Here is a 26453-nt window from a genome sequence, read left to right on the forward strand (position 1 = left end):
TTAAAGCTAAGTACCCGTTGGAAATCTTTTCTGCCTCAGACCCGATGTCAGAAAAAGTTAATAATTGTATTTCTTGTGGGAAGCAAATACCGCATAAGGATTTCCATTCCCTTTGCATACCTTGTTTGGGCCCAGACCACGGCGTCTCGGGCTGCCGCTTTGTGCTACCTTCAATAGCGCACTATCAGCGTCGGTGAGTTCGCCCAACACTATTTTGGCAAAGCGTTTAATTATAAAATGTCGCCGGATACTCCGACTACCGCTATGTCTAAAACGCAAAGAAAAGGACCGTCAGTCGAGAACTGCGGTCTCCACCGACACCTGCCCGAAACAAGCTCCACGTGGACCCGGTTCTCAGTGAGACGCCTTTGCAGTCCCTGACTACCGGCGACACTCCAGCAAGGGGTCTTCTGTACCTGAGACCGCTGGTTCTTCGATCCTTTCCCAAACTACAACCGAAGCCCCTGCTCATGTCGAACCCACCAATGTGGATAGATCTACATCCACCCATGGTGTATTTAGGCCTTCATCTTCATTCTCCATCAAGGCCTTTACAAAGCCAAATCAGAAGCAACTTTCTAGGCCTGCCCCACAAGGCCCAAGACCTGGGCCCACGCCTAAGAAGCACATGCTTAAAATGGCTGAAGACCTGATCACTCTTATTAGAGGCTCACAGGCCCCTCCGGACAAGAGACCCAGAGTAGAGGAGGATTCTCCTCCTTCTGACCAAGAATCCATTTTATCAGAACATTCTGATGCTGAAGAACAATCTTATTCACCCTTTGAGGATTCGGATGCAGAGCAGTCTATTCCTTCTGTATCCCCCCCTGAGGATTTTTCCTTTGGGGAAACTTTACACTCCTTGAGAGAGCACTTCCATTGGGAAGGCCAAGACTTTTCAGACTCCAAGAAAAGGCTTAGGGAATTCCTCTGGTTACCTCAGCATAGACCTCTGGCTATTCCTCCTGTTTTGGAGGTTTTGGATGATGTATGCTCGGAGGCCTGTCTAAATCCTGATTCTTTGCCTCCTGCACCAGTTAAGCCGGATAGGTATTAGAGTTCCTAATTCTCATCAGTTCCTCTATAAAGGCCATAATGCAGACCCTGAAACTATTTCTCAAGGTCCTAAAGGAATTAAGGCTTCCACGGCCAAGAATCCGCTACCTGCGGAAAGGGAATCTAGATCACTAGAAAGGTGGGGTAAGAAGGTTTACACCTCGGCCACCCTTGCCATGAGGGCCTTAAACTGCCAGTTTCATATGATTAAATATCAGCAATTTCTGTTATCACAATTAAAACAAAATGTCACAGCCTGAACAACCAGATTTAAAGAGTTGCAGGATATGATGCATAGTGCTGAACAAGTGGGCAAGCACACCTTACAATGTGGTTATGATGCACTAGAGGCCTCCAGCAGATCGGCCGCCACTGGAGCAGTCATTCGAGACATGCATGGCTAAGGGAACAAAGTCTTCCAGACCAGGTGAAAGCAAAATTCTGGATGCACCGCTACATAAGGATGTTCTTTTTGGTGGTAATGCTGAGGATATTTTACGTAAAATGGAAGAAAAGGCAAAATCTATGCAAACTGTCCAAGCTTTCTTACAGGTTCAGCCACCAAGGTTCAGCAGGAATTGGCCGTCAAAAAACTGGTCCTTTCCAACCACTGACAAAGCCCAAAGAGGCAGATACAGATGCGGAAGGGGCAGAGGACAACCCCAAGGGTACTACAGAGGCAGACAATGGCAATCACCAACACCAAGAAGTGGTGACGACAGTGCACAGCAGTACAGAAAGCAGACTCAATGACTCCCTCATTTCCATGCCAAGCAGAATTCAACTGGCAGCACCTTTGGGAGGAAAACTGGCTCTATTTGCAAACAATTGGCATATTGTCACAACAGACAAATGGATTCTGGACATAATAAACAGAGGCTACAAATTTCATTTTCACACTCTTCCAAAAATGAGAGGCATGCCAAACCTACCACAAAATCAAAGGGTAGAGGCACAACTACAAATCGCAAAGCTCCTAAACATGAGGGCTATGCAAAAGGTACCTACGCACCAACAAGCACAAGGTTTTTATTCAAGGCTTTTTCTGGTGCCAAGAAAAGGAAGCGACTGGAGACCCATTCTGGACTTATCCATTCTCAACACATTTCTTCTAGTACCAAAATTCAAGATGCTCACATTACAGCAACTCCTTCCCATGCTGGGCAAGGGGTTTTGGCTGGTAACATTGGACCTCAAGGAGGCATACCTGCATGTCCCAATCAGACAAAGTTGCAGAAGATACCTCAGATTTCTTGCAGGTTCAAACCACTACCAATTCTCTGCATTGCCCTTTGGCTTATCTACTTCAGAGTATTCACCAAGTGCCTGGCATCAGTGATTGCGTACTGCAGACTTCAAGGGATACAAATTTACCCTTACCTGGGCGACTGCCTGATCCAAGCGGACAGCAAACATACTTCTCAAACATCTGGCATATGTGACACGCTTACTGCTTTCTCTGGGATACACCATCAACAAGGAGAAATCAAAGCTAACACCCTCTCAGAAAATAACCTTCCTGGGTGCCAACTTGGACACAAACACCCAGATGGCTTACCTAACAACAGAAAAACAAGGGCAACTATCTCATTACTTCAAAATGCTTGCAAAAGTACCAGGCTTACTGCAAGGAAAATCCTGCAGGCTCTGGGATTCATGGCATCTTGCATTCTTCTAATCCCATGTGCAAAGCTGCACATGAGGAAACTTCAATGGTACCTAAAAATCTATGGTCTCAACACAGTCACAGCTTAGAAGTGGAGATTCCAATAATTCCCTGTCTACAAAGGAATTCATATGGTGGGCCCAAGCATGCCAAGTAAACAAAGGCCTCCCATTCTGCAAGCCTCAAGCTACACAAGTCATAACCACAGACGCCTCAGATTACGCCTGGGGCACATGAAGGACAGGTGCATTCAGGGCAGATGGCCCAAAACAGAAAAGCACCTTCACATCAATCAAAAAGAAATGCTGGCAGTAATAAATGCAATTTCAGCGTTCAGAGAATTCCTGCATCCAGGACAACTGCTCATAAGAACAGACAACACCACAGTAATGTGGTACATAAACAAACAAGGAGGGACTCATTCATACCCCTTGTGCAGACTAACCATGACTCTTTGGAATCTAGCTCTGGAAAGACAAATAGAACTCCAGGCTCAGTACCTGCCAGGAATGGAAAACACACTAGCAGACACACTGAGCAGGCATATGACAGATCCTCACGAATGGAAGCTACATCCACACGTATTCACAGAGATTGTTCAAGCGTGGGGAAGGCCAGACATAGACCTTTTTGCCTCCCACAAAAATCAACAATTAAAAAAGTTTTGCTCAAGGACCTTCCACCCAAAGGCTTGGAAAGTGGACGCCCTTTCATTCACATGGACAACTTGGTCAGTTTATGCATTCCCACCACTACCTCTGCTGCCCAAGGTGCTTTTGAAAGCAAGAACAGACAAGCCAAGGATGATACTGATTGCTCCAGATTGGCCGAGACAACATTGGTATCCACTATTGAGGAGCCTAACACACACTCCTCCGTGGCCCCTGCCTCTAACACCTCTACTGCTGGCCTTAAGAACAATTTCAAAACTCTTCACAGTCAGCTGAAAACTCTCAGTCTAGCTGCATGGAAAATTCCTTAACTTCACATCCGGCACTACTCTCCAAAGAAGTGCAGGATGTCATTTTGGAGGCTAGAAGACCATCTACAAGAAAAGCTTACTCCAAAATGGAAGCGGTTTTGCTGTTGGAATGAAGAACGAGGACAGGATCCTAGAAAATTAAACCTGCCTCAGATTTTGCAGTACTTAACTGAACTTTTGAGCAAGGGACTTTCCTTTTCCTCAATCAAGATACATGCCTCAGCAATATCTGCAGAATTCAATATGGATCCTCCTTTATTCTCACACCCACTACTGCGACAGTTCCTCAGAGGGGCTAAGAACATAAGGCCTCCAAGGAAACAACCAGTACCAGCTTGGGACCTTAACTATGTACTGGAAAAATTAACATTGCCTCCCTTTGAGCCAGCTGCTTCAGCAGAATTACAATATTTGTCCTGGAAAACAGCTTTTCTACTGGCCATCACTTCAGCTCGTAGGGTATCTGAGTTACAGGCCCTCATGGCGGTGCAGCCTTTCCTCATATTCCATCAGGACAGGGTTTCCCTGCGTACTAACCCCTCCTTTATGCCTAAAGTAGTATCTAGGGTAGCCCTAAACCAGGCCATCCATCTTCCTACCTTCTACCTAATCCTCAAAACAAAGGGGAGAGGCTGCTTCATTCTTTAGATATCCATAGGCAGCTACGTTTCTACTTGGACAGAACCAAGTCATTCAGAAAATCAGATCAACTCCTAGTTTCCTATGCTGTGGGGGGTCAAGGGAAACCTGTAACTAAACAGACCATTTCCAAGTGGATTGGTCACTGCATACGCTTTTGTTATTCCCATCATGGAAAGCTGTACCTACTGGTATCAGATCACACTCCACTAGGGCCACAGCCACCTCTACAGCCTTCCTCAGAGGAGTGCCTACTAAAGATATCTTGGAGGCAGCCACTTGGAGTTCTGTACATACCTTCACAAAGCATTACCATCTGCCTTTATACTCCAGAACTAGAGCAGGCTTTGCCACTGCAGTTTTGCAGGGCATTCTAGCTCAACCCAGTTCCATAGTACCTACCACCCTATACATAGCTTTGGGATTCTACCCATATGTAATTACTGCAGCTGTAATGCACGATGAACATAGTACAGTTTTGTACCTACCATAAATGTAGATGTTCGAGGGCTATTACAGCTGCAGTACAGGTTTCCCACCCTCCTTCCCCTCTTGGTAAGACCTTGGGGTTTGAATACCTATTCATACCTGCTGACTGGGTTATCCTACTATGTTTTATTTGCTTACTTTTGTGTATTACACTAATTTATGTATTGCCTTCCTTTGGGGGCACCTGACATCTGGGGCAAGAAAGACTGAAGAAGATGGCGTCGGCTGTGTCTTTTATACTCTAGCCTTCCTGACGTCAGAAGAGTACGCGACAACAACCGACGCCGGACCAAGACTTTGGAATTCGGCCGACCGAGGGACCGCCTGCCGGCAGAAAACCCCATATGTAATTACTGCAGCTGTAATAGCCCTCGAACATCTACATTTATGGTAGGTACAAAACTGTACTTTCAGCTACCCTTGCAGGGCAGAGACCCTACCCACCCCCCGTTTGCAGTGGGGAAGGGACCAGGTGACATTCTTGTCGTCTACTCTCCTGCAGAACATTTTTCATGTAGGACTGTTCATGTGGCTTTTTCTTTTCAGGTAGTTCTCCTAGGAAAAGGAAGCGCAAGATTAAGCACTCCTCCCTTTAGTTATTGGCATCACTTTGGTGCAGTTTGATCTCCTTCAGTGAAGTGAAATAAATTGGCTTCCCCTTCAGATACTGATTTCTGACAGAAGGTCAGATGTTTTTTTGTTTGAATGGGTAAAGCCCATTTTCGACAGAGGCACTTTGGGGGAAAAAAATGTTTGAGGGCAAAATATATATATATATATATATATATATATATATATATATATATATATATATATATATGTATATATAGGTAGCGTTTATATTACGCTGTTGAAAACTCAAACTGTCGACAGGGTAATAATCAACACGAAAATGTCGAAACCCCCGAACATTGAACACACAAAAAAAACACCCAAACACAAAACATATTGCTCTCTGCAGGGGGGCAAGCCCTCCTGCACCCCCTACAACTCCCGCTACTTAAATATACCAACTCCAAGATCGCACTACATTGCAGTAAACGGAAATCTCCCCTTATGGAGATTTCCGTTTACACGCGCAATGACTTTCGCTTTCACCATTTTGGTGGACAACATCAGCTTCGATATTGTCGGCCTTCGACAGGGTGAAGTAAACCCTACACACACTCTCACACACACACACACACACACACACACACACACACACACATATATATATATATATATATATATATATATATATATATATATATATATATATATATCTATGCAACTGTTTTTATAGCTCTAAATTCTTGCAGGAAATAAATGGATTCATATGTAAGAGCACAGAAAACAGTGATTGTAACTTAGGGTGTATCTAAGTAAGCACTAGCTAAGTAAGCACTGCAAGGAGGTACATTCATTTTAAAAGTATGTCTGGAGTGTGGTAGAGGAGATGGATAAGACGTTGGGAAAGATTTAGGTGAAGTGAGAAAAGGGAGAGAGAGGAAAAATGTATATGATTGGAAAACGAACACATTGGGATTCAGCCTTTGCAGAATCTTCTTCTGGCCATGCGGATTCTGAAATTGAGGAAAGTTGCACCTTTAATTCCTCTAAGGAGTATTATCTTTTTGGGGTGTACTTTTAGTAAAATGAATGACTTGTTTTACTGGGAACAAACTGATAATGTGGAATCTCAAATGAATTATGACCTCAGGAAACCTTTTCATATTCCTCTGGTTTTACCTGCTGTGGAGGTTTTTGCAGCTTCAGTCCCATTACACACGGACTTCTCTGCCTAGAAAACTTGATAGATTATCTGAGACTGGGGCACCTTATATACCATTTAATTTAATCCTATAGCATATCGTTTGATGAACAAGAAAGTTAGTCCAAGGAATTAACTAGATTTTTTTTATTGCTCCTTTCGGAACCATTTCAGGTGGTTTTCCACCAGTGTTGGGTCCTTGTTCTTGGCCCTTTTGTGGTAAATTCCCCAAATAGAGGTTTGTTTTCAGATGTCCATTTCAGCAGAAAGCATTCTCTTCAGGACTGTGTGCACTGTGGTCTGGAAGACTGATGCACTTTTGTTCTTCTGGTCAGGAATGTTCCTCTATGCCTTCCTCCACCCCATTTTCCTGTAATAACAATAACTTTTTAAAAATTCCAGTGGATTCCCCTATTATCATACTGATGCCTCCCTCCCCCCTTTTTGGCCCAGTCACCCCTTGTTTCTCCTCTTCTGTTGAAGTTGGCCATGAGAAATTCCCACAAGCTTATTAACAGAATGATTTTACTTACAATGGGGAGGGGGAGGTTGTTTAATGCACCCCAGTCCTCAACTTCAGTTGACTGCTTAGATAGGAATTTTAATTCCTTGTAGGCACTTTTTGTCTGAGTGTGTGCAGCAGCTGTTACTGGAGACTGAGAAATCTACTAGTAGGAAATCATATTTGGGACAAAGAACGAGATCTTTGTTAGTGCTTCTCTAAGAACCAGGACCCATCATAGGCCAAGATACTTCTGGGTCTTAATCATCTGTTCACGTTATCTGCTGGCCTTTCCTATTCTTCCATTAAGCTTTACATGTTGGCTGTTTCTGCTAGTCTGTCCCTGGATTCCCTCTTTTCTACACTATCTGTGAAACAAATTTTGGAAGGAGATTTGCATGTGTGTCCACCTCTTAAGTAAGTGGCTCCTTCTTGGGTTCTTAATTTTGTGCTAGAAAAATTGACGTGTTTTCCTTTCGAGCCTGAGGCAAACCAAGTTCTTAGCTTGGAAAAAGTGTCTTGTTAATTGTTCTGACCTCTGTCAGATGTGTGTCTGAGTTACCTGTCTTAATGGTTAACCATCCCCATTTTATTTTTCTTAAGGATAGGGCTTCCTTGAGAATAAACCCATCATTTGTGCCTAAATTGGCGTTTTATGATGAACTAGGCCATTAATCTCCCAGTGTTCTTTTCAGGGCCATGGATGAAAGGATTCTCCATACTTTTAATGTTTGTAGGAAACTCCAATATTGTATTGACAGAACCAAATTCTTCCAAATTACTGATCAGCTGTTTCTCATGCAGGTAGGATAAGGGACAAGCAGTATTTAAACAGACTGGGGTGGTTGTCAATCACTACTGTCTTTTGTTCTCCCCAAGAAAGCCACTTCCAGACACAGTCTGTCTTCAGCTGCTTCTGTGGCATTTTGGAAAGGGTGGACTGTAGAAATATTCTAGAGACAGCAACTTTGTCTGTTCACACATTTACCAAACATTAGCAACTCGACTCCTACTGTAGGTCCAGGGCAGGCTTTACTAAGGCTATTCTTCAGGGTTCCCGAATTGTGACCCTTCCCCATACTCTTCCTGTGTTCTTTAAGCTTTGGTATTCATCCCATATAGTTTAGGCTATCACAGCAGTGATCTAACAAAGAATATAGTACAGTTGTATAATTACTTTTTGCCATAACAGTAAATGTTTGAGTAGAGCACTAGCTGCACCCACCTTCCAATCCTCTAAATATATGTATTGCTTTTGACTGTGTATTTTATTTTGTTTGGTACATTGACATGTTTTCTGAAACTTTTCTTCTGGAACAAGAAAGCTCTAAATTTGGTACCGTTTCTGCCCTTTATTTCCTGCATCCATGTGCAAGCGGCAGCTGTGATGCATGGAAGGTATCCTAAAGCTTCGGAGGTAGAACAGTGGGAGTTGACCCCTTGGTAGGATGTCCATATAGCTTGGGCTACTAGTTTAGTGATCTACTCTAACATATACAACTATGGTCGAAGTATTTGAGCAGTTGTAAGTTGACATATTTCTTACCCTGGCTACTTTGTACAACACCCTTAACAAATATATATATATATATATATATATATATATATATATATATGAGAAATTCTGTGATGTCATGGCTGAAGTTCCTCCTGGTTCTGTAACTACCACCATGGGTGCCCCTGAACAGAGATCACAGGCCTATTAACAGTAACCTTTCCAGAAGGTTAATTTTTAATGTGGGTATGTATGGACATATGTCAGTTTTACTGCTTTTACTGATTCTGTTGTGCCTATAGCATGAAGTCATGGAAAGAGACCTCTGAACCAGCCTTCCTACCCAGTCAGAGATACATTGGTAGTGGTGGAAAAAAGTCCAGCAACAGGCTTTGTTTTTTTTTCGGTGTCAGCTGGCAGTAAGTGCAGTCACATGGCTTCAAACCAATGTAGTACTTCTACAACACTGATTGCAGTTCCGTTCAGGAAAAGTTATAATTCTTTGAATATCTGTTCTTGCATTAAATTTAACTATCTTGTTGCATACTGACCTCATGCGTGGTTCTTTTGTTTTAATGTGTATTATAAGCAGGGTAAGTAACTCCATAAAAGATGGCTCGTGTGCATTTCTAGTCCTGCAAAAGTGAAGATGTCTGTTTTAAATATGTTTCGATGCAGAAGATATGAATAAAAGACACATTTGCTTACACAAGTAACCAAAGTATTTATTTGTTGCAGATAAATTTACGGCTTATCTTAGTAAGTGGAAAAACAAAAGAATTTGTATTCTCACCAAACGATTCAGCAGCAGATGTTGCTAAGTATGTGTATGACAACTGGCCAATGGGTAAGTAGCATAATTTTTAAGTTAATTAGGAGAATGTGCTCTTAGTAATATTTTTATTTATTGCATGCTTGGGAAAATGTTACAGAACTAAACTAGAGTTAAATGTTTAGTATGGAGAACAACGTAGAGCCTGCAAATTTCTGATGATAGCTGTGGACAGTGTATAAAATACATTTGAATGGCCTTTCTGCATATCCAGTATTTTTCTACTAGTTTTGTTACATCTTTGTCTTTTCTTAATCTGTCAGCTATATGCAAGGTCTTTTTAATATACCTTCATCAAAGATGAGGAGCCGATTTTGGAGCAGGTGGAAACTGTTTCATGAGAGAGCTTAGCTTCACTGGAACAAACTGGACCTTTATGCACTCCAGTAAAAAAAATACTCATTTTAATTATTTTGGTGTAAACCTGACTGAGATGCACTGTTTCTGGATGTGTGCTTTGTTGTACTATTTTACCTGTGTGTTTCTTTTCCACATGTGGGCTGAGCCTGAAGTAGGTCCACATGGATTAATGCTCCACCCTAGCTACGAAATTTCAATAATTAAACTAACAAACGAGCAGATGAAAATGCACTGGATGAATCACTTGACTGTCCTGGCTTCAGCCAGGTGGTCCAAAAAGGTTGTGGCACAAAGACCTACAGGTAAGGTATTCCACTTAAGTTGTATTGACCACACCACAGTTTGGCTCAAGATGTAGAGAGTGGATGCCAAGAAGAACATTAAAACAAACGTGTGAAATTATACAAGAGAGGAGTAAAGTCTGTTAAGAGGACTGTCTGAGGAGCTGATGGACAGCATGGCATTAAGTTGAGAGAACCACTGCACTCTGGGATAGGATTAAGATGAGTATGCTGACAGTAATGAAAATTGGTCTCCATATGAAGAGAAGGCAAAAATTATTTTGGCATAAAGGAAAATGAAGTAGTGAGGGGAAATGAAAGTCGTCTAGAACGGAGGAAGAAAATGGTGCGAGAAAGGGTGCGACTTAGAGCGGCCCATTACTCACTAGAAGTTTGCAAGGTTTTCACTGCCATCCCTTTCTCACCCCCACCCCACCCCCATCCAGAACCCACCTACCCAAAAGTGAGGGTTACCTGAGTTTAACAGTGAAGAAAATCTCACACACACACACAAACTTTGGTATTGAAACTGCTACCTCAAGGCTAAAAGAGTACTTTTCATTAAAAATGCAAACAAAACAAAAAATACTTCTCTGGAATACTTCCTTCCATTGCCCAGAGAGCAAAGACACAGTACCACTGTGGTTAAAATTTTCTTTTGAGTACAACAACGAGAAGAGGGTAGAAACTCTTTTCAGGACTGTTGCTGGCACCAAGAAAAGATGATCCTTGAAACCAGTCTTACAAATGCAAATGCTAAAGAAATTCCTAAATGTTAACTTTGTAAACTCTCTTGCTTCTCCTCTTTCGGAGTCTTCCTAGTAGCAGTGGGTGTGAAGGATTTCAACCTGCACATACCCATAGCTAAAGTGGGCAGACTGTAATTCTGCATGTTTTGAAGTAGTGGGATCTCCCATCCAGTTTACCTTCTGAATGCAGGGTATTTACACAGTCTGGCTGCAGTAGTTGCCTGCTGCACAACCAATGGAATTTACATCATCTACCCATACCTAGGCACAAGAACTGTCTGATACAGGCAACACCACTTGAAGACACTGTGGAAGCCCTGCAGTTCACCCTTTCATACTTCAAGATTCTGAGACTGTCTGAGCCTTCCAAAATCCCACCTGTTGCCCTGGCAGCAAGTCTTTTTCCTCAGGAGTATGGCTCGACACTGTGACAAAGCCTGTTTGCCATGGGGATAGTGATAATTCTGAGCCAGTAGTAGTAGCAGTAGGTCTCCGTCCTGATTTATTATTATGTTTAAGGACAAAAACCTTTAATGCTGTCTCATCACGTGAACCCCTTAACCCAAAACAAGAGGTTTCTCATACACCCTAACCCATATACCTTAAGGTCGACAGTGTGGATACTCTTAATGTCATTACCTTCAGGCGCATGTTTCTAAAGGTATGCTTTCAATCTTCAGGAAGGCTAGTTAATGTAATACAGGGGAATCATATCATGCAAAATGGAAAAGATTGTCCCTTTAGTACCAGAGAAGAAGCCAGGGTGTGACCTAGTGCTTTGGGTCCTTGGTCCCCAGTCACTTGTCATACCTTCGTCTTGCACCTCATCTGAAGGTGCACGTGTCCATAGGGTTACCACGTGTCCCACTTTGCGAGGGACAGTCCCTCTTTGGGCAGTTGTGTCCTGCCAAAAAATTGTAAAAATGGCAAATGTCCTGAGATTTTAAAACAAAATTATTTTGTATATTTTTTGTAATAGTTGCATAAAACAGTTATGTATCTGTAACACCTAAATGTTATAAGAAACCGAATAAGCAACTAAAATGCTATAAGAATAAGCTTTTATTTAGGCAAAAAGGTTAAGTTCTGTCCTTTGTACTGGCCATGGGTATGTTTCAGCCTGCAAAATCTGACGTTTATACCAAAAATGTCCCACTTTGGGCATTTGAAAAGGTGGCAACCCTACGTGTCCACCATTTTAATATGCCTGTCTTGGGAACTTCAGCTCTGTTCTTCTTCCTATAAGGAAGCACATCAATGGCTCCCATCACTTCAGGAAAAATTCAGCACTACAGGCCCTCATGTCCAAAGAACCCTTTCCTATCTTCAGCAAAGGGCAGTGTTCCACTTCACACTAACCCTTCCTTCATGCCTAAAGTAGGGACCGAGTTATCCTTGAATCAGGCTGTTCACCTTCCTGTTTTTCTCTATCCCCAAAACAAATAGGAAAAAATCAATTGATGTACATGGATGGCTGAGATGTTTGGACAGAAGAAACCAGGAAAAGACCTGGTCACGTCCTTTGCATAAAGTAAGGAGGTGGATCTGTTTCTAAGCAAACAATTTCTAAATGGGTAACTGATTATGTCTCCTCCTGTCATTCACTCCATGGCAAGTCTACCCCAGAGCATATGAGCTCACATTCTGCTAGACTAGCCACTACCACCACTGCTTTTTTAAGAGGGATCAGCACTCTGTTCATTTTCCTCATGATCATCAGTTCGGTTTTTTAAAACATTGCAGTGTGGATGCTCCAGTCCTGGTTTGCTACAGCAGTCTTATGGGTCTTCCTGCAACCAATTCGTTCTCATGCCCAACTATCCCAAAGTGGTTAACATCTTGAAAAGATGCCCAAAAATTATAATTTCTGTAACGGTTGGGTGATACAACGAGCATAGTGCATCTATGGTAGGAGCTTACCATAATTGCAGATGCTCAGAATTTCCACTGTTGCAGATGTTCTTCGTGTTTCACTGTTGGTCATTACATTTGGGTAATCTGCTGTCAGGTTGCCCTCAGTCAGCCTGATTAACAAAGTCTTGGGTCCTGCGTCGGTTGCTGTCCCTTCTTCCATGATGTCAGGTCGTCAGAGGTATAAAACATGCAGCCGACGCCATTACATCAGTCTTTCTTGCCGTGCGGTGCCTGAAGCAGTGCCGGTCGGCTGACTCCTGAAATTTTCATTTTCAAGTTTCAGAACCAAAGTCTTAAATTTAAAGCTAAGTACCCCGTTGGGGAAACTTTTTCTTGCTCGTTACCTGTGCCAGTAAAAGTTAATTGTATTACTTGTGGAAAGCAAATACCTCATAAAGATTTTCATTTGTACTGTATTCTTTGCCTAGGCCCTGACCACGACGTACCTTGCTGTCGGTTTTGTGCTTTGTTTAATCAGCGCACTGTCAGTCGTCGGTACATTTTTGCCTCTAAATATTTTGGTTCTCTGTTTAGTTATCCAGAAATGAAGTCAGCCATCCGACTACCGGAATTCCGAAAAAACGCAAAGAAAAAGAGACAGGCTGTCTACGTCCAAAACTGCAGATGACGCTTCTCCTAAGCCAGTCGCCAGTCCACCGCAGTTATAGTTCCCTCAATCCACCCCTCTTTTCGTACCTGGGGTTTTTTTTAGCCTTATGGTAAGTGTTCTCCATTCTTTGTCCTTAATCTAACCCTCTTCCACCTTTACAAGGCACCCTTCCTCCCCAGGTTGGCCAAGTGTCTGTAGAGGAGGCTAAGTAGATACCTTCTGGTTGATTAACTCCAAATAATATCCCTAAGAATTCCGATTACTTTTTTTCTTGGGGAGTATACTCCATCACAGACCTCATCATTAGTGGGAATCATGGCAAGGAAGAATTAGAGTGCAAGGGTGGATGTGCCTCTTAGGCCACTGATCTGCTTGAGGGAAGAGAACAAGCTGTGCTAGATGTCATTCCTTCTGGGGCAAAAGTCCGAAGAAGTTATCACTGCAGCAGTGGACATACTCTAACATCTTCAGTTAAGATTTTAACACAGCTATGCATGGGTCAAACAGAATCATGTGCATGTAAGCTTCCTTTAACTAACTGAGCTTGAAGTATAGTTTGTTTATTTTTGTTCGCTGTTAAGTATTTGCAGTTTATTACATTAGTAAGGAGGAGGGTAGGTGCCCCTCCTTAACCCCCAGCCCCTTTCCTGTCTTTTCAAAAAGTGAAGTGGGGCATACCTCTAAACCTCTTTGAGCAAGAAATCTGGACAAAACCACAAATAATGGGGGGGGGGGCAAAGGCACAAAAAGTTGGGACACTTTTTAAATATTGCTCTTACAAACTTAGAAAGTTGATAGAGTAACAGGTTTTGCATTAACATGAATTTTCTTAAGGATATGAAGTCTAAATATCAAATTTCTGCCAGTATTTTCCGACTTCAGTCCTCAGTGATTTGCCAGATAACTACAATTTTATGAGAAACTGACCAGAAATTAAACTGACCAAAATGAGTCAAACATCTGGACATTCTATGAAAATCTGGACAGTTGAGAGCTATGAAGTGGGACAGGCCACCCTTACTGACTGAACTAGCAGCAAATGTCGCGTAGTATGGATCAGTTAACAGGTTAGTGTTCTAAATACTATCATGTGTGTGTTCATTTTGCCAAATACTAAACAGCCTGAATGTACTTGCCCATACATACCCATAATATTTCTAGTCACAGTGCTTTTATCACTTGCTAATTTTGCCATTTCCAGCACAGTTTTAAAACTGGGAATTTATCTGCATTATATCCCAGGATAGAGGAAGGGGATTCATTACTGTCCAGTTAAGACAGAGTTGAGGGTGAACATTTTAACTTGTATTTTAAGTGTTTCAGTGATCCTTATAAATTAAAAAATTAAGTATACGGTGTTCTTTGGAATTTAAAACATATCTATTTATAGCATTTTTACTTGAGTCCTAAAAGAAAATATGCACAAGGCAGTGTCAGTATTCTGAAATGGAATGTATCAGCCAAATTGCACCTCCTTCCAGCTTGGAAACGAGCATCCCAAGAAGCAGGGAAAAAAATGAAATATGTAGAAGGAACGTTGACACGAATCAAAAGAAAAAATAATGGTTTCTTAATGCACACTGAGGAAAGAAGTCAAAGCAGACCTAAAAGAAGCTTATTGAGTTGTAAGGCTTCTCGGTGTTAAAAAATGAGCAAGTTCCAGCCAGAGTGAGTTGGTAGAATGGGACAATGGTGGTGGCGGGAGACTGATGTATAATGAGATAGTGGTTGATGATCGCCGTCAAAGAAGGCATGGTGCAGGGCTGTAGATGTCCTATCCCTAACTATTCTTTATGTCCTTTTTTTTTGGCTTAGGAGATGTCCAAAACCCTTTGAATGTCGCTACATATGAGTGTAAGTAATTGCTTCAAAATCAATAAACCCTGCTAAACCAGACTTCTTACTTCCCTGCAGTAGGTAAAACTAGAAAATATGAATAAGCTTAGAATTATCATTGCTCCGCCCTCAAAACTTTTACCAATTACCTTCTCAGTGGGTGGGAAAAGGCAAAGAGAGATTGGCACGTGACTTAGAAAACCCTTTGGAATCTGTCAGATGCTCGGCAAAGTGCAAAGGAGCAGACGATTGCACAGAAAAAAGGGATGCTGGCGACTGTCAGCCAGAAAGTATGAAGATCTTCATGAAGCTCTTTGGAGACATTGAGTATAGCTTGACTTTTGTTGCAGTTGAATTTGTGTAAAGACCAAAAAGGAAAAAGGTACCATCAGGAAAACTCTTTTGCTCAATGATTAGAAGAGGGTATCAAGTCAGCTATGCAAGGCCTTACATGTAATAAAGATGTCGAGAACTGCTGGCAAAGGGGGGAAAAGAAAATTTGGATTTACCAATTTAATTCATAAATACAGGTGGAAGACTGAAGAATCCTTGGAAAGAAAGAATTCCTTAATGGGGGGCCAAGCGGAATTTGTCAATTGGCTTTTTTGGGTAAAAAAAAAAAAGCTTTAAAGGGAAAATAACCAAATTAAAGTACCAATGAAAAAAAACAGGAAACCTAAAACACCAACCCCGGGTTTTAAATTCCCCAAAAAAGTTTTTTTTAAAATTGACTCTTTTTTTTTTTTTGGGCCCTTTAATTTAACCTTTTTTTATCCAAATTTGCCTTCCTGGGGCAGGATCTCAAAAACATTCGTGGCTATGTTTTCCCCGGAAGCGCAGGCTCTGAAGGGACAAGCCAGGGACCCAATTTAAATGGCCAAAGGGGCTCCGGGCGCAGGACAACCCTTTTCTGGTCTCCTAGGAATTCATTTAGGTGGGTAAAAATTATATGTTTGTGTTTTGCCGGGGGAAATTGTGGCCCCCAAAGGAATTTCCATTAAAAATTTGCCCCCAAAACCCAAATTGGGGGACCGAAAAAAAAAAAGGGGTTGTTATCAAGAAGGAGAAAAGTCGTTAAGGGACGCGGGGGCAAACAGCTGGTTTGGAAAAAACCCTCCCTTTGGGAAGGAAAAATTGTAAGAAAAAAAATTTTCTTTGGAAAAGGAAAATTATTTTGGAAAAAGGAAAAAATGAAAAATAAAATTTCCTGGCGGGGGAAAAAAAAATGGGCAAATCAAAAAGGCCCATTTACAAAGTTTGAAAGGGTTTTATGCCATTTTTTCCCCCAAAAAGAAACCCCCCAAAAGGGGGGTTCCTGAGTTTAACAGGGGAAAATTAAAACCACAAACTTTGGTTTTGAAATGTATGGAAAAAAGGGTTTTTTTCATTAAAAAAAAAAAAAAAAATTTTGGAAATTTTCCAAAGCAAAGAACTTTACCACTGGGTTAAAAATTTTCTTTTAAAAACCAAAATAAAAACCCAATGTTGCTGGAAAAAAAGAACCCTTAAACCACACAAATGTGAAATTCAAAAATGTTAATTTTAAATTCCCCCCTTTTCTTCCTGAATTTAAATTTCAAGCAAAACCCATAAAAAGGGGGAATTTTTGCAGGAGAGGGGACCCCTCTTTACCCTGTGCGGGAAAAAGGGGTCTGGCCGCTACAACCAAGGAATTTTCAAAATTTCCCCCCTACCTGGCCCCTCTGTCCAAACCATTGAAGTTAACCCTGCATTCCCCCTTTTATACTTAAATTCGGGAATGTTTTAAAATCCCACCGTTCCGGAGAAAGTTTTTCCCTCGGAGTATCTGCACGGGAAAAAATGTTTCCATTAAAAACTGGCCAAATAATGGCCCGCCTTTTTTATTTGTTTAAGGAAAAAACCTTTTGCTGATGTGAATTAACCCAAAAAGGGGTTTTCTCAAAAAAATTTTATTTTGGGGGACTGGGGTATCTTAACTTACCCAGGCCCTTTTTCTAAATAGTTTAATCTTGGAATATTAATGTTAAGGAATCTTCATCAAAAGGAAAAAGTTGTTTTATCCCAAAAAAACCCAGGGGGATGTTTTTGGGTCCGGCCCCAGTCCTTGTTCCTTTTGTCTTCCCCTCATCTGGGTCGGGCCAGGGGGTTTCCATTCCCAAGGCAGTCCCCTTTGGGGGAAAAATTTTGGAAAATGTCCTGAATTTTAAAAAAAAATTTTTTTTTTTTTTTTAAACAAAAAATTTGTATTGTAAATAAATTTTAAAAAAAAAAACCCAATAAGCAACTAAAAGTTTAAAGAATGCTTTTATTTAGGCAAAAGGTTAAGTTCTGTCCTTTGACTGGCCGGGGTTTCCCCCCCTTTTACCAAAAATGTCCCCCTTTTGGGGATTTAAAAAGGGGGAACCCCCCACCTTTTAATATGCCTTCTTGGGGAAATTTTTTTCTTTTTCCTTAAAGGGAAAATCAACCCCACATTTAGGTTCCCAAACCCTCTGCTTCTTTCCCAAAAAAAAGGCCCTCATTCAGGGAAAATTCCCCTAGCCCCATGTCCAAAAACCCTTTTCCCTTTTTCCAAAAAGGGGGGTTCCCTTAATAACCCCCCCTTCTTAAAAAAATTTTTTAAAACATGTTACCTTTGTTTTTTTCCCCCAAAAAAAAAAAAAACTTAGTCTGGGTTGAGGTTTTGGGCGGCCAAAAAATTCATTTTTTAAATAAAGGGGGCCCGTTTCTCAAACAATTTTTAAAGGGAATATTAGCTTCTCCCGCTCCCCGGGAACTACCCCAAGGGTTGAGTCAATTTTGTAATCCAACGTTTTTAAAGGGGTGACTCGTTCTTTTCCCCAGTCTATTGGTTTTAAAAAAAATTTTTATGCCCATCCGGTTTTTTCATCTTAGGGTTTTTTCCCAAAATTTTTCTATAATATCCCAAAATTTAAATCGAAAAATCCCAAAAATTTTAAAATTTCGTTTTTTCCCCTAGTCTCATTAGGGCTTAAAATTCAGATGTCGAATTTTACGTTGCAGAGCGATGGGCTTAAGGGGAACTCTGTCATTGCCCCCAGTCCCTTTTAAAAAATCTTGGGTTCGGGGTTTTTTCCCTTTTTATTTTCATTAATATAAAAATCCCCTTACTACTTTTTTGCCCGGGGGCCGAAGGGCCCTCCACTCCGAAACATTTTCAAGTTTCAGGGCAAAGTCTTAAACTTGAAGCTAAGTACCCGTTGGGGAAAACTTTCTTACTTCTTGCTCAAGTACCTGTGCCAGTTGTAAAAGTTAATTGTATTACTTGTGGAAAGCAAATACCTCTGCTAAAGATTTTCATTTGTACTGGTATTCTTTGCCTAGGCCCTTGACCACGATTACTCTGCATGTACCCTTTGCCATGTCGGTTTCCAGTGCTTTGTTTAATCAGCGACTGTCAGTCGCCGTCGGTACATTTTTTGCCTCTAAATATTTTGGTTCTCTGTTTAGTTATTATCCAGAAATGAAGTCAGCCATCCGACTACCGAGATTCTGAAAAAGCGCCAAAGAAAAAGAGACAGGCGTCGAGGTCCGTAAAACTGCAGATGGCAGCTTCTCTAAGCCAGTCGCCAGTCCACCGCAGTTATAGTTCCCTCAATCCACCCTCTTTTAGTACATCGGGGGTTTTTTAGCCTTATGGTAAGTGTTTCCCTTCCATTCTTGGTCCTTAATCTAACCCTCTTCCACCTTTTACAAGGCACCCTTCCTCCCAGGCTAAGCTGGCCAAGTGTCTGTAAGAGGAGTGCGCTAAGTAGATACCTTCTGGTTGATTAACTCCAAATAATATCCCTAAGAATCTTCGGACATTACTTTTTCTTGGGGAGTATACTCCATCACAGACCTCACCATTAAGTGGGGAATCATGGCAAGGAAGGGGTTAGAGTCAAGGGTGGGAGGTTTCAGGCCACTGGATCTGCTTTGAGGGAAGAGAACAAGCTGTGCTTAGGATGTCATTCCTTCTGGGGCAAAGTCGAAGAAGATCACTGCAGCAGTGGACATACTCTAACATCTTCAGTTAAGATTTTAACACAGCCATATGCATGGGTCAAACAGAATCATGTGCATGTAAGCTTCCTTTAACTAACTGAGCTTGGAGAGAGTATAGTTTGTTTTATTTTTTTGTTAAGCTGTTAAGTATTTGCAGTTTATTACATTGAAGTAAGGGGAGGGTAGGTGCCCCTCAGCAACCCTTCTTCAGCCCTTTCCTGTCTTTTCAAAAAGTGAAGTTGGGGCATACCTCTAAACCTCTCTTGAGCAAGAAATCTGGACCAAAAACCTTACAAATAATGGAGGCAGGCAAAGGCACAAAAAGTTGGGACACTTTTAAATACATTGCTCTTATACAAACTTAGAAAGTTGATAGAGTAACAGGTTTTGCACATTAACATGAATTTTCTTAAGGATATGAAGATCTAAATATCAAATTTCCTTGCCATTATTTTCCCGACTTCAGTCCTCACTGATTTGCCAGATAACTACAATTTTATATGGAGAGAGGAAACTGACCAGAAATTAAACTGACCAAAAATGGAGTCAAACATCTGGACACATTTCTGGCGCGAAAATCTGGACAGTTGAGAGCTAGGAAGTTAGGACAGGCCACCCTTACTGACTGAACTAGCAGCAAAATGTCATGTAGTATGGATCCAGTTAACAGGTTAGTGTTCCCTCTAAATACTATCATATTATTGTTCATTCTTTGCCAAAATACTAAACAGTTTTCCTGAATGTACTCTGCCCATACATACCCATATTAATATTTCTAGTCACAAAGTGCTTTTATCACTTTGCTAATTTTGCCATTTCAAGCACAGTTTAAAAATCCTGGGAATTTATCTGCATTATATCCCAGGATAGAGGAAGGGGATTCATTACTGTCCAGTTAAGACAGAGTTGAGGGTGAACATTTTAACTTGTATTTTAAGTGTTTCAGTGATTCCTTAGAAGTAAATTAAAAAATTAAGTATCTACGGTGTTCTTTGGAATTTAAAAACATATCTATTTATAGCATTTTTACTTGAGTCCTAAAAGAAAATATGCACAAGTGGCAGTGTCCAGTATTCTGAAATGGAATGTGTATCAGCCAAGAATTGCACCTCCTTCCAGCTTGGAAACGAGCATCCCAGCATCCAAGAAGCAGGAAAAAAATGAAAATATGCAAAAGGAGCGCTTGACACTAATCAAAAAGAAAAAAATAATGGCTCTTAACAATGCACACTGAGGGAAAGAAGTCAAAGCAGACCTAAAAGAAGCTTATTGAGTTGTAAGCAATGGTTTCTTAATGCACACTGAGGAAAGAAGTCAAAGCAGACCTAAAAAGAGAAACATTGAGTTGTAAAGGCTTCACCGGTGTTAAAAAATGAAACAAGTTCCAGCCAGAGTGAGTTGGTAGAATGGGACAATGGTGGTGGCGGGAGACTGATGTATAATGAGATAGTGGTTGATGATCGCCGTCAAAGAAGGCATGGTGCAGGGCTGTAGATGTCCTATCCCTAACTATTCTTTATGTCCTTTTTTTTTTGGCTTAGGAGTACAGTGCCAGAACCTCTCACATGACTCTAGCTGACCCTCAGCAGTGGATTGGAATGTAAAAGTTGTTCCCTTCTGAAAGGTCAAGTATAAAAATGGCTAAGCACAGACTTGTTAATCTTCCCTCAGCAGTAGGTAAAACTGGAGAAAATAGTGAGGCAAAGACTAGCGGAGCTTGTGAAGATCAGCAGCCTCCCACTGCCAGCACAGGTATCTTGTCTATCCACTGTTACCCATTTCTGCAGTGGGGTGACACAGGAATGTTAGTGAACGTTTGGCTACCTTGACTTCAGCAAATCCTTTGAGTCTGTCCCACAAATGACTGACTGGCAAAAGAGGTGTCAAGCAGAGGAGAAAATTAGGAATGGATCAGACAATAGCTAAATGTAAGGAAGGATGGTGGGTGGGGACTGTCAGCAGATAAGTAGGTAGTGAAGCATCTTCTGGATGCAGTGCTCTTTTGAGATTCATGTTGGATGTTATCAGCATGATCCATATATTTGTGGCTTATATTGAAAATTGTGTGTGTAAGGTGACCTTAAATGACATGAGTGAGCCTACAGAAAGATCTCTGTAGTTCGACCCAGTGGATTGAGAAGTGGTATCATAGGTCCAGTGCTGCAGAGTGCAAGGCCTTACATGTAGGGATCAAGAACTTCAGTGAAGCTGCAGTTACCAGCTGCCAAGTCACGGAATGTAAGCAAGAGAGCCAAAGGAGCAAAGTGCAAATATCTGGTAGTCCCTAGGTCCCAAATTACAGAAGGTTACAGTGAAAAGTGAGCTTGGGTAAGTTGGAATGAAGCTAGAGAGAATCCACTTGAGGAAGAGAAGTAATCTTGCCTCTTCAAGTGGTCAGGCTGCAGCTGGAATGTTGTACACTATTGGCTAGTTTTTGTCTGGGGTAAAAAAAAAAAAAAAGCTTGTCAGGAGGGAGTAAAGAGAATTCACAAGTATTGTGAAGAGAAGCTGGAACCTGTAACATAGGCTTTAAACTAAGCTACACTTGGGACAGATAGTGCATCGAACAGCGGTAATGCCAGATTATAGCATTGTCCATCTGGCCTTAACCCTAGACGCAAATCAGGTGACCTCTGTAAAACTGAGTCCCTGAACCTTAGTAGCCCAACCCCAATAAAAGTCTTGACAGTATGAAATATGCAATTTCCTAATGTCTTTTTGGCAACCTTGCTAAATTGTCTCATGTAATCAGACACAATTTTAATCCGTAAAGAAATACTGCTCAATGCTAGGAACCCAAACAAGAAACTCCACCCTACAAGCTCTCTTCACTCTGGAGAATGTAGACATCTGTGCTGTTGAGACTTAAGTTGCAGAAAGTACTCCAGCAGTGCAAGGCTGTAGTGCCTTCCATACATTTAGACCAACAGCAGTGCAGACAGGGGTTTAAGATGGAGGTACCTAGATCTGCATAACAACAAATACAACTCTAGTTTGTTTAAGCAGGAATAATGCCTCTGAGTTCATCCACTTCCAAGTGTCCATAAACAAGGCTCCTTACCATGTCCTGGCCTGCAAGAGTTCACCCTCTGTGATTCACGAAGCTCACAACTCTTAACTGGACTTACTAGAGGCCCTCACCATCCAACCAAATACCCTATTCATGGGTGACTTTCCTAGTCTGTATAGAGATACGTACACTGCTTCTGACAGGCACAGCATTTCCTGGACTTTGTCAACATGAACACCATTCTTTGTCAGATAGTGTGCACTCCAACCAGGAGATCGGACATACTGGCCCTAGTATTTGCCAACGTGGGAGAGCATTGCCTCCTCACCTGTGTCATGTCCTCATTGGTGAGGTCAGACCACAAAGCTGTCTCCCTCAAAATAAAAATCAACACAAAACCAAACTAAACACGTAACAGTTAAGGAATGTTCTAAAGCAAACTACAATCCTATTACATGACAGTTTGTCAAAATTCATGGCTCCCCTGAACCTCTTGAGTACAGCTACCTATGCAGAATTATTCACTGAAACCTAGTACAAGCATGTAAATCCCTGCATTGAGGCGCCATACCTACTAGAAGTCAGACCAAGCGAATAACAAAAGAAAAAAGTCATGCCCAGAATCGGAAAGAACTCTCATAGACAGGAGTGCTTTGATTCAACTAAACAAGAAACTGAGGTCTAAGTCCAGCAAGGCCAGTTACAAGGTCAGGATAGCCTCCCAGTTTAAAGACATTGACAAGGCCTTCTTCAGTTATGTCAGGAACCTTAAAGGTAACACTTAGTACTGTGCAGTACTGGTCATAAATGGCACAACCTTCACTGACCAGGGTGACATACTGAGTCTACTGGCTGATAATTTAGGTCTTTCACCCAGCACCCCCCTCCACAAACTATCAACAGTGAGCAGGTCATGGTGGCACTCGCTAAGGCCAAAAATGCTGCTTCACTGGACCCTGACAATATCCTCAGTTGCCTCCTAAATAGCCTAAAACATTACCTAGCAGAACCACTTGAGGGTACTCTTCAGCTAGAGTCTCAAAATAGTTTAAATGCCAGATGAATGGAAGACCACAGTAATCATCCCTCTTCATAAGGGTGAACCATCAGCCAACCCCGGGAACTACAGAGCCATCAGTCTAGCAAGTCTAATATGCAAAGCTATAGAACAAATTGTCAATGAAATGATCAACAAGGATACTGGTAGCCACCAAGCACTAGACCCATCCCAGTTTCTCTTTAAGGGAAGGTCTTGCCTGCTCAACTTAATAGACTTCAAGAAGGTCACCAATGCTAGGGATGATGGGGAAACTATGCATTCCTTGACCTAGCCAAGGTGTTCGCTACAATAACCCACTCTGGTGTTTTTAAACTCTCAGAACTATGCAGAAGTCCATACATACCTCATTGGATTACTGGCTAGCTCACAGATAGAGCCCAAGAAGTCAGGATTATTGAAGGATCCAAGAAGTCAGGATTGGTGAGGCCACCTCCACCAGGAGACCGGTCTCTAGCAGAGTACCCCAGGACTCAATGTCTGTCCTGCTCCCATGTGGTATCTTCTACTTGGAAGTCAAGGCTAATGTCAAAGGCCTGTAATTCACAAAATTCTCAGATAACTGTAAACTAGGAGCCATCATAGATTTCCCCCCACGACACCAACATTCTACAAGAGGGTCTAACACAAATGACTAGTGCCAAAGCCACAGATTAAAATTTATCATGAAGTGCATTGTAGTGCCCTTTGGTAACTCTTCCATCCAAGCTAATTACTTCCAATGATTTTAAAACCTCTTAAGAACTAACCCTGAAGTTAAGGATCTGGGAATATATGTAGACAGTCTGGTCATAGACCAACACATAGGGTAGTAAGAAAGTCATTCTATGTTGCAAGGGTATGGCGTGCAGGTCCATGGAAGTAATAGTACCACACTTCTTGGCCCTTATCAGACCAGTCATTGACTACAGTGCCCCCTTCAGCATGTACATAACCAGGCACTTGAAACAGTTGGAATGCCCTCAAAGATTCCTCACCAGGAGAATCCATTGTATGAATACCCTGTCCTACACATCATCTTAAGGCCCTGTCTCTGTACTCAACCAAATGGTGATTTATGCTCCAAGTGTAAGGCATCCTTAGATCCAGCTCTGATGGATCTCTTGCACAACCACAAAACAAACGGCACCAGAAACATTATATCCAAGGACCTGAACTTTACCTGCAGCATAAATGGAACATGCTGGAGACGGATGTCTCAAAGGATCCCAGCCCTATGGAGTAAGCTCCCCATGTACATGAAGCAGAATTCATCCCTGACCCTATTCAAACGAAATCTTTATTGTTGGATGGGAAATCACAAACTCACCCCCAGTGTAGTCCCCATGACTCTGGACAGAGATAGACAGCAAGTAACTTAATCCCCAACTAACATACCCTCCTACACATATAACCCTTAGCTACCTCCTTAATAATGTACCCCACCATATAGGCACCCAACGTACTCTGGGGCACAATTTGAGTTGTTTCCACAGCTAGGATTATAAAGACCCTGGTGATCAGTAGCCTAGTATAAACCTGCGAACCAGTTAGAATCTTGTGGAACTTGATTTGCTCATCTTGGAATAGAGGAAGGCGGAATACAATAACATGGATGGATAAAACAGTAATGGTAACAAGACATGGTGAATAAAGCAGCCAGTAAAGGAAGGATGGAAAAAGAGGAGCACAGCTACCAGATTGCAGGCACCAGCTTCAGTTTGGACATAAGAAAAGCCTTCATAAAAGAGCAAGGTGAGGAATGGAACATGCTGGCAGAGGGATTTAGGTCCACAGAAACTTTCAAAAGCAAGTAAGGTAACCCTGGTGTGAGCAAGGGACTGGTGCTTGGGAGGAAGCAGATTAGGGCTAGCTGCACCAATAGGGCTGACAAAATGTGTAGATTTTCTTTTCCTGCTGTCACTCATAGGTAACATAACTGATTATCTTCTGTGATACTGATGGAAGCAAGCAGAGAGGTCTCTGGAAATAAGTATACTGTGACTGCATAGATTTTTGGCTGTTAGGCTCTGTGCGAGTCCAGGTGGATACTGAACAATCTGTAATTCTGCTTCTCCTCTGACTTTCATAGTGCACACCATTGCTGATGCAGAGCAGCTGAAAGAAGCCAGCAGTTAAAGGGGTGGGGAATGAACAATCCCTACACCAAGAAAATTAAAAGCGAGTAGTTTCATGTACCAAGTTTCTGAAACTCCATTGGCCTTATAGGTTTACAATCATACAGTGGCTATAAAAGCGTGGTAATAATAATAATTTCTTGTTAAAGAATGCCATTTTTTTTTGTGGATATAAAAAAATGAGCATTCTCCCACAATAAATCATTTCAAAACTTTTCCCACCTTTAATGTGACCTGTAGCCTGTAATAATTCAGTTGAAAAACAAACAAATCTGTTGGGGGAAAAAAATATAAAAAATAAAAAATGTACAATAAGCTGGTTGCATGTGTGTGCACACCCTTAAACTAATACTTTGTTGAAGCACCTTTTGCTTTTTAATTACAGCATATTCGAAGGTCTTCTTGGCTACACACCTGCCATCAATTAAAGAGACTCTGACTAAACCCCTCAGCTCTCCACCACTCAAGGTCTGAAGTTCTATTAAGTGCTTTCTCGTGTGGACATGGTAGCTCAAATCATGAAGCCTGTCCCTCACACAAGAATAAAACACTGCTTAGGAGTGCAGCATCACAAATTCTTTCTCTTCCTTCCCTGCCAGGCATGATTTCAGCATTGCAACTGCTGCTGGGGTCTGTCAACAGTTTCCATAATCTTTAGTATCCCTAGCAAGATATATGGGGGTCCTCCAATGGATGCTTGCAGTACATTTGTCTATAAAATGACAGTCCCAGTCTACAAAATATGGATTACAAGAATTTGCAAGGAGCATATAACCTGGTGGATCACTGCAAAAGAAGTTTCTCAGGGCCATCCTTTTATTCGTCCACCATGCATGGACGCCTCCGAACTAGGGTGGGGGGACATTACTTGGTAAGGATGGTCCGAGGCAGTCGGTCCCAAATGGAGGTTAGTCTTCAGTAGGAAATCTCTTCCAGCTGCTTTCTTTTGGCAGGGCATATTCCAGGGAAGTCCAAGGTGCTAGCAGATAGGCAGGGAGGTCCTCTTATTCCCTCATAGTGGTCTCTCAACCCTGTGGTGGCAAAAATGATTTTTCCATCGATGGGGCCAACCATGTTAGTCTGGTTCCCCTCTCAACGCTCCAAAGTACAGCAGT

At 41.8% G+C, this 26453-nt stretch overlaps 1 protein-coding gene across 1 annotated transcript in view; it reads left to right on the forward strand.

Moving 5' to 3' along the window:
* UBL3 (ubiquitin like 3) overlaps nt 1-26453 on the forward strand; it is an 853162-nt gene that overhangs the window by 362766 nt on the left and 463943 nt on the right. Inside the window, exon 2 of the mRNA XM_044073254.1 lies at nt 9321-9429. Coding sequence (XP_043929189.1) covers nt 9321-9429 — 109 coding nt within the window. The remainder of the gene's footprint in view (nt 1-9320; nt 9430-26453) is intronic.

This window comes from Protopterus annectens, chromosome 5.part1, assembly GCF_019279795.1.
Source record: "Protopterus annectens isolate FY-2018-M chromosome 5.part1, PAN1.0, whole genome shotgun sequence".
Taxonomy (NCBI): Eukaryota; Metazoa; Chordata; order Ceratodontiformes; family Protopteridae; genus Protopterus; species Protopterus annectens.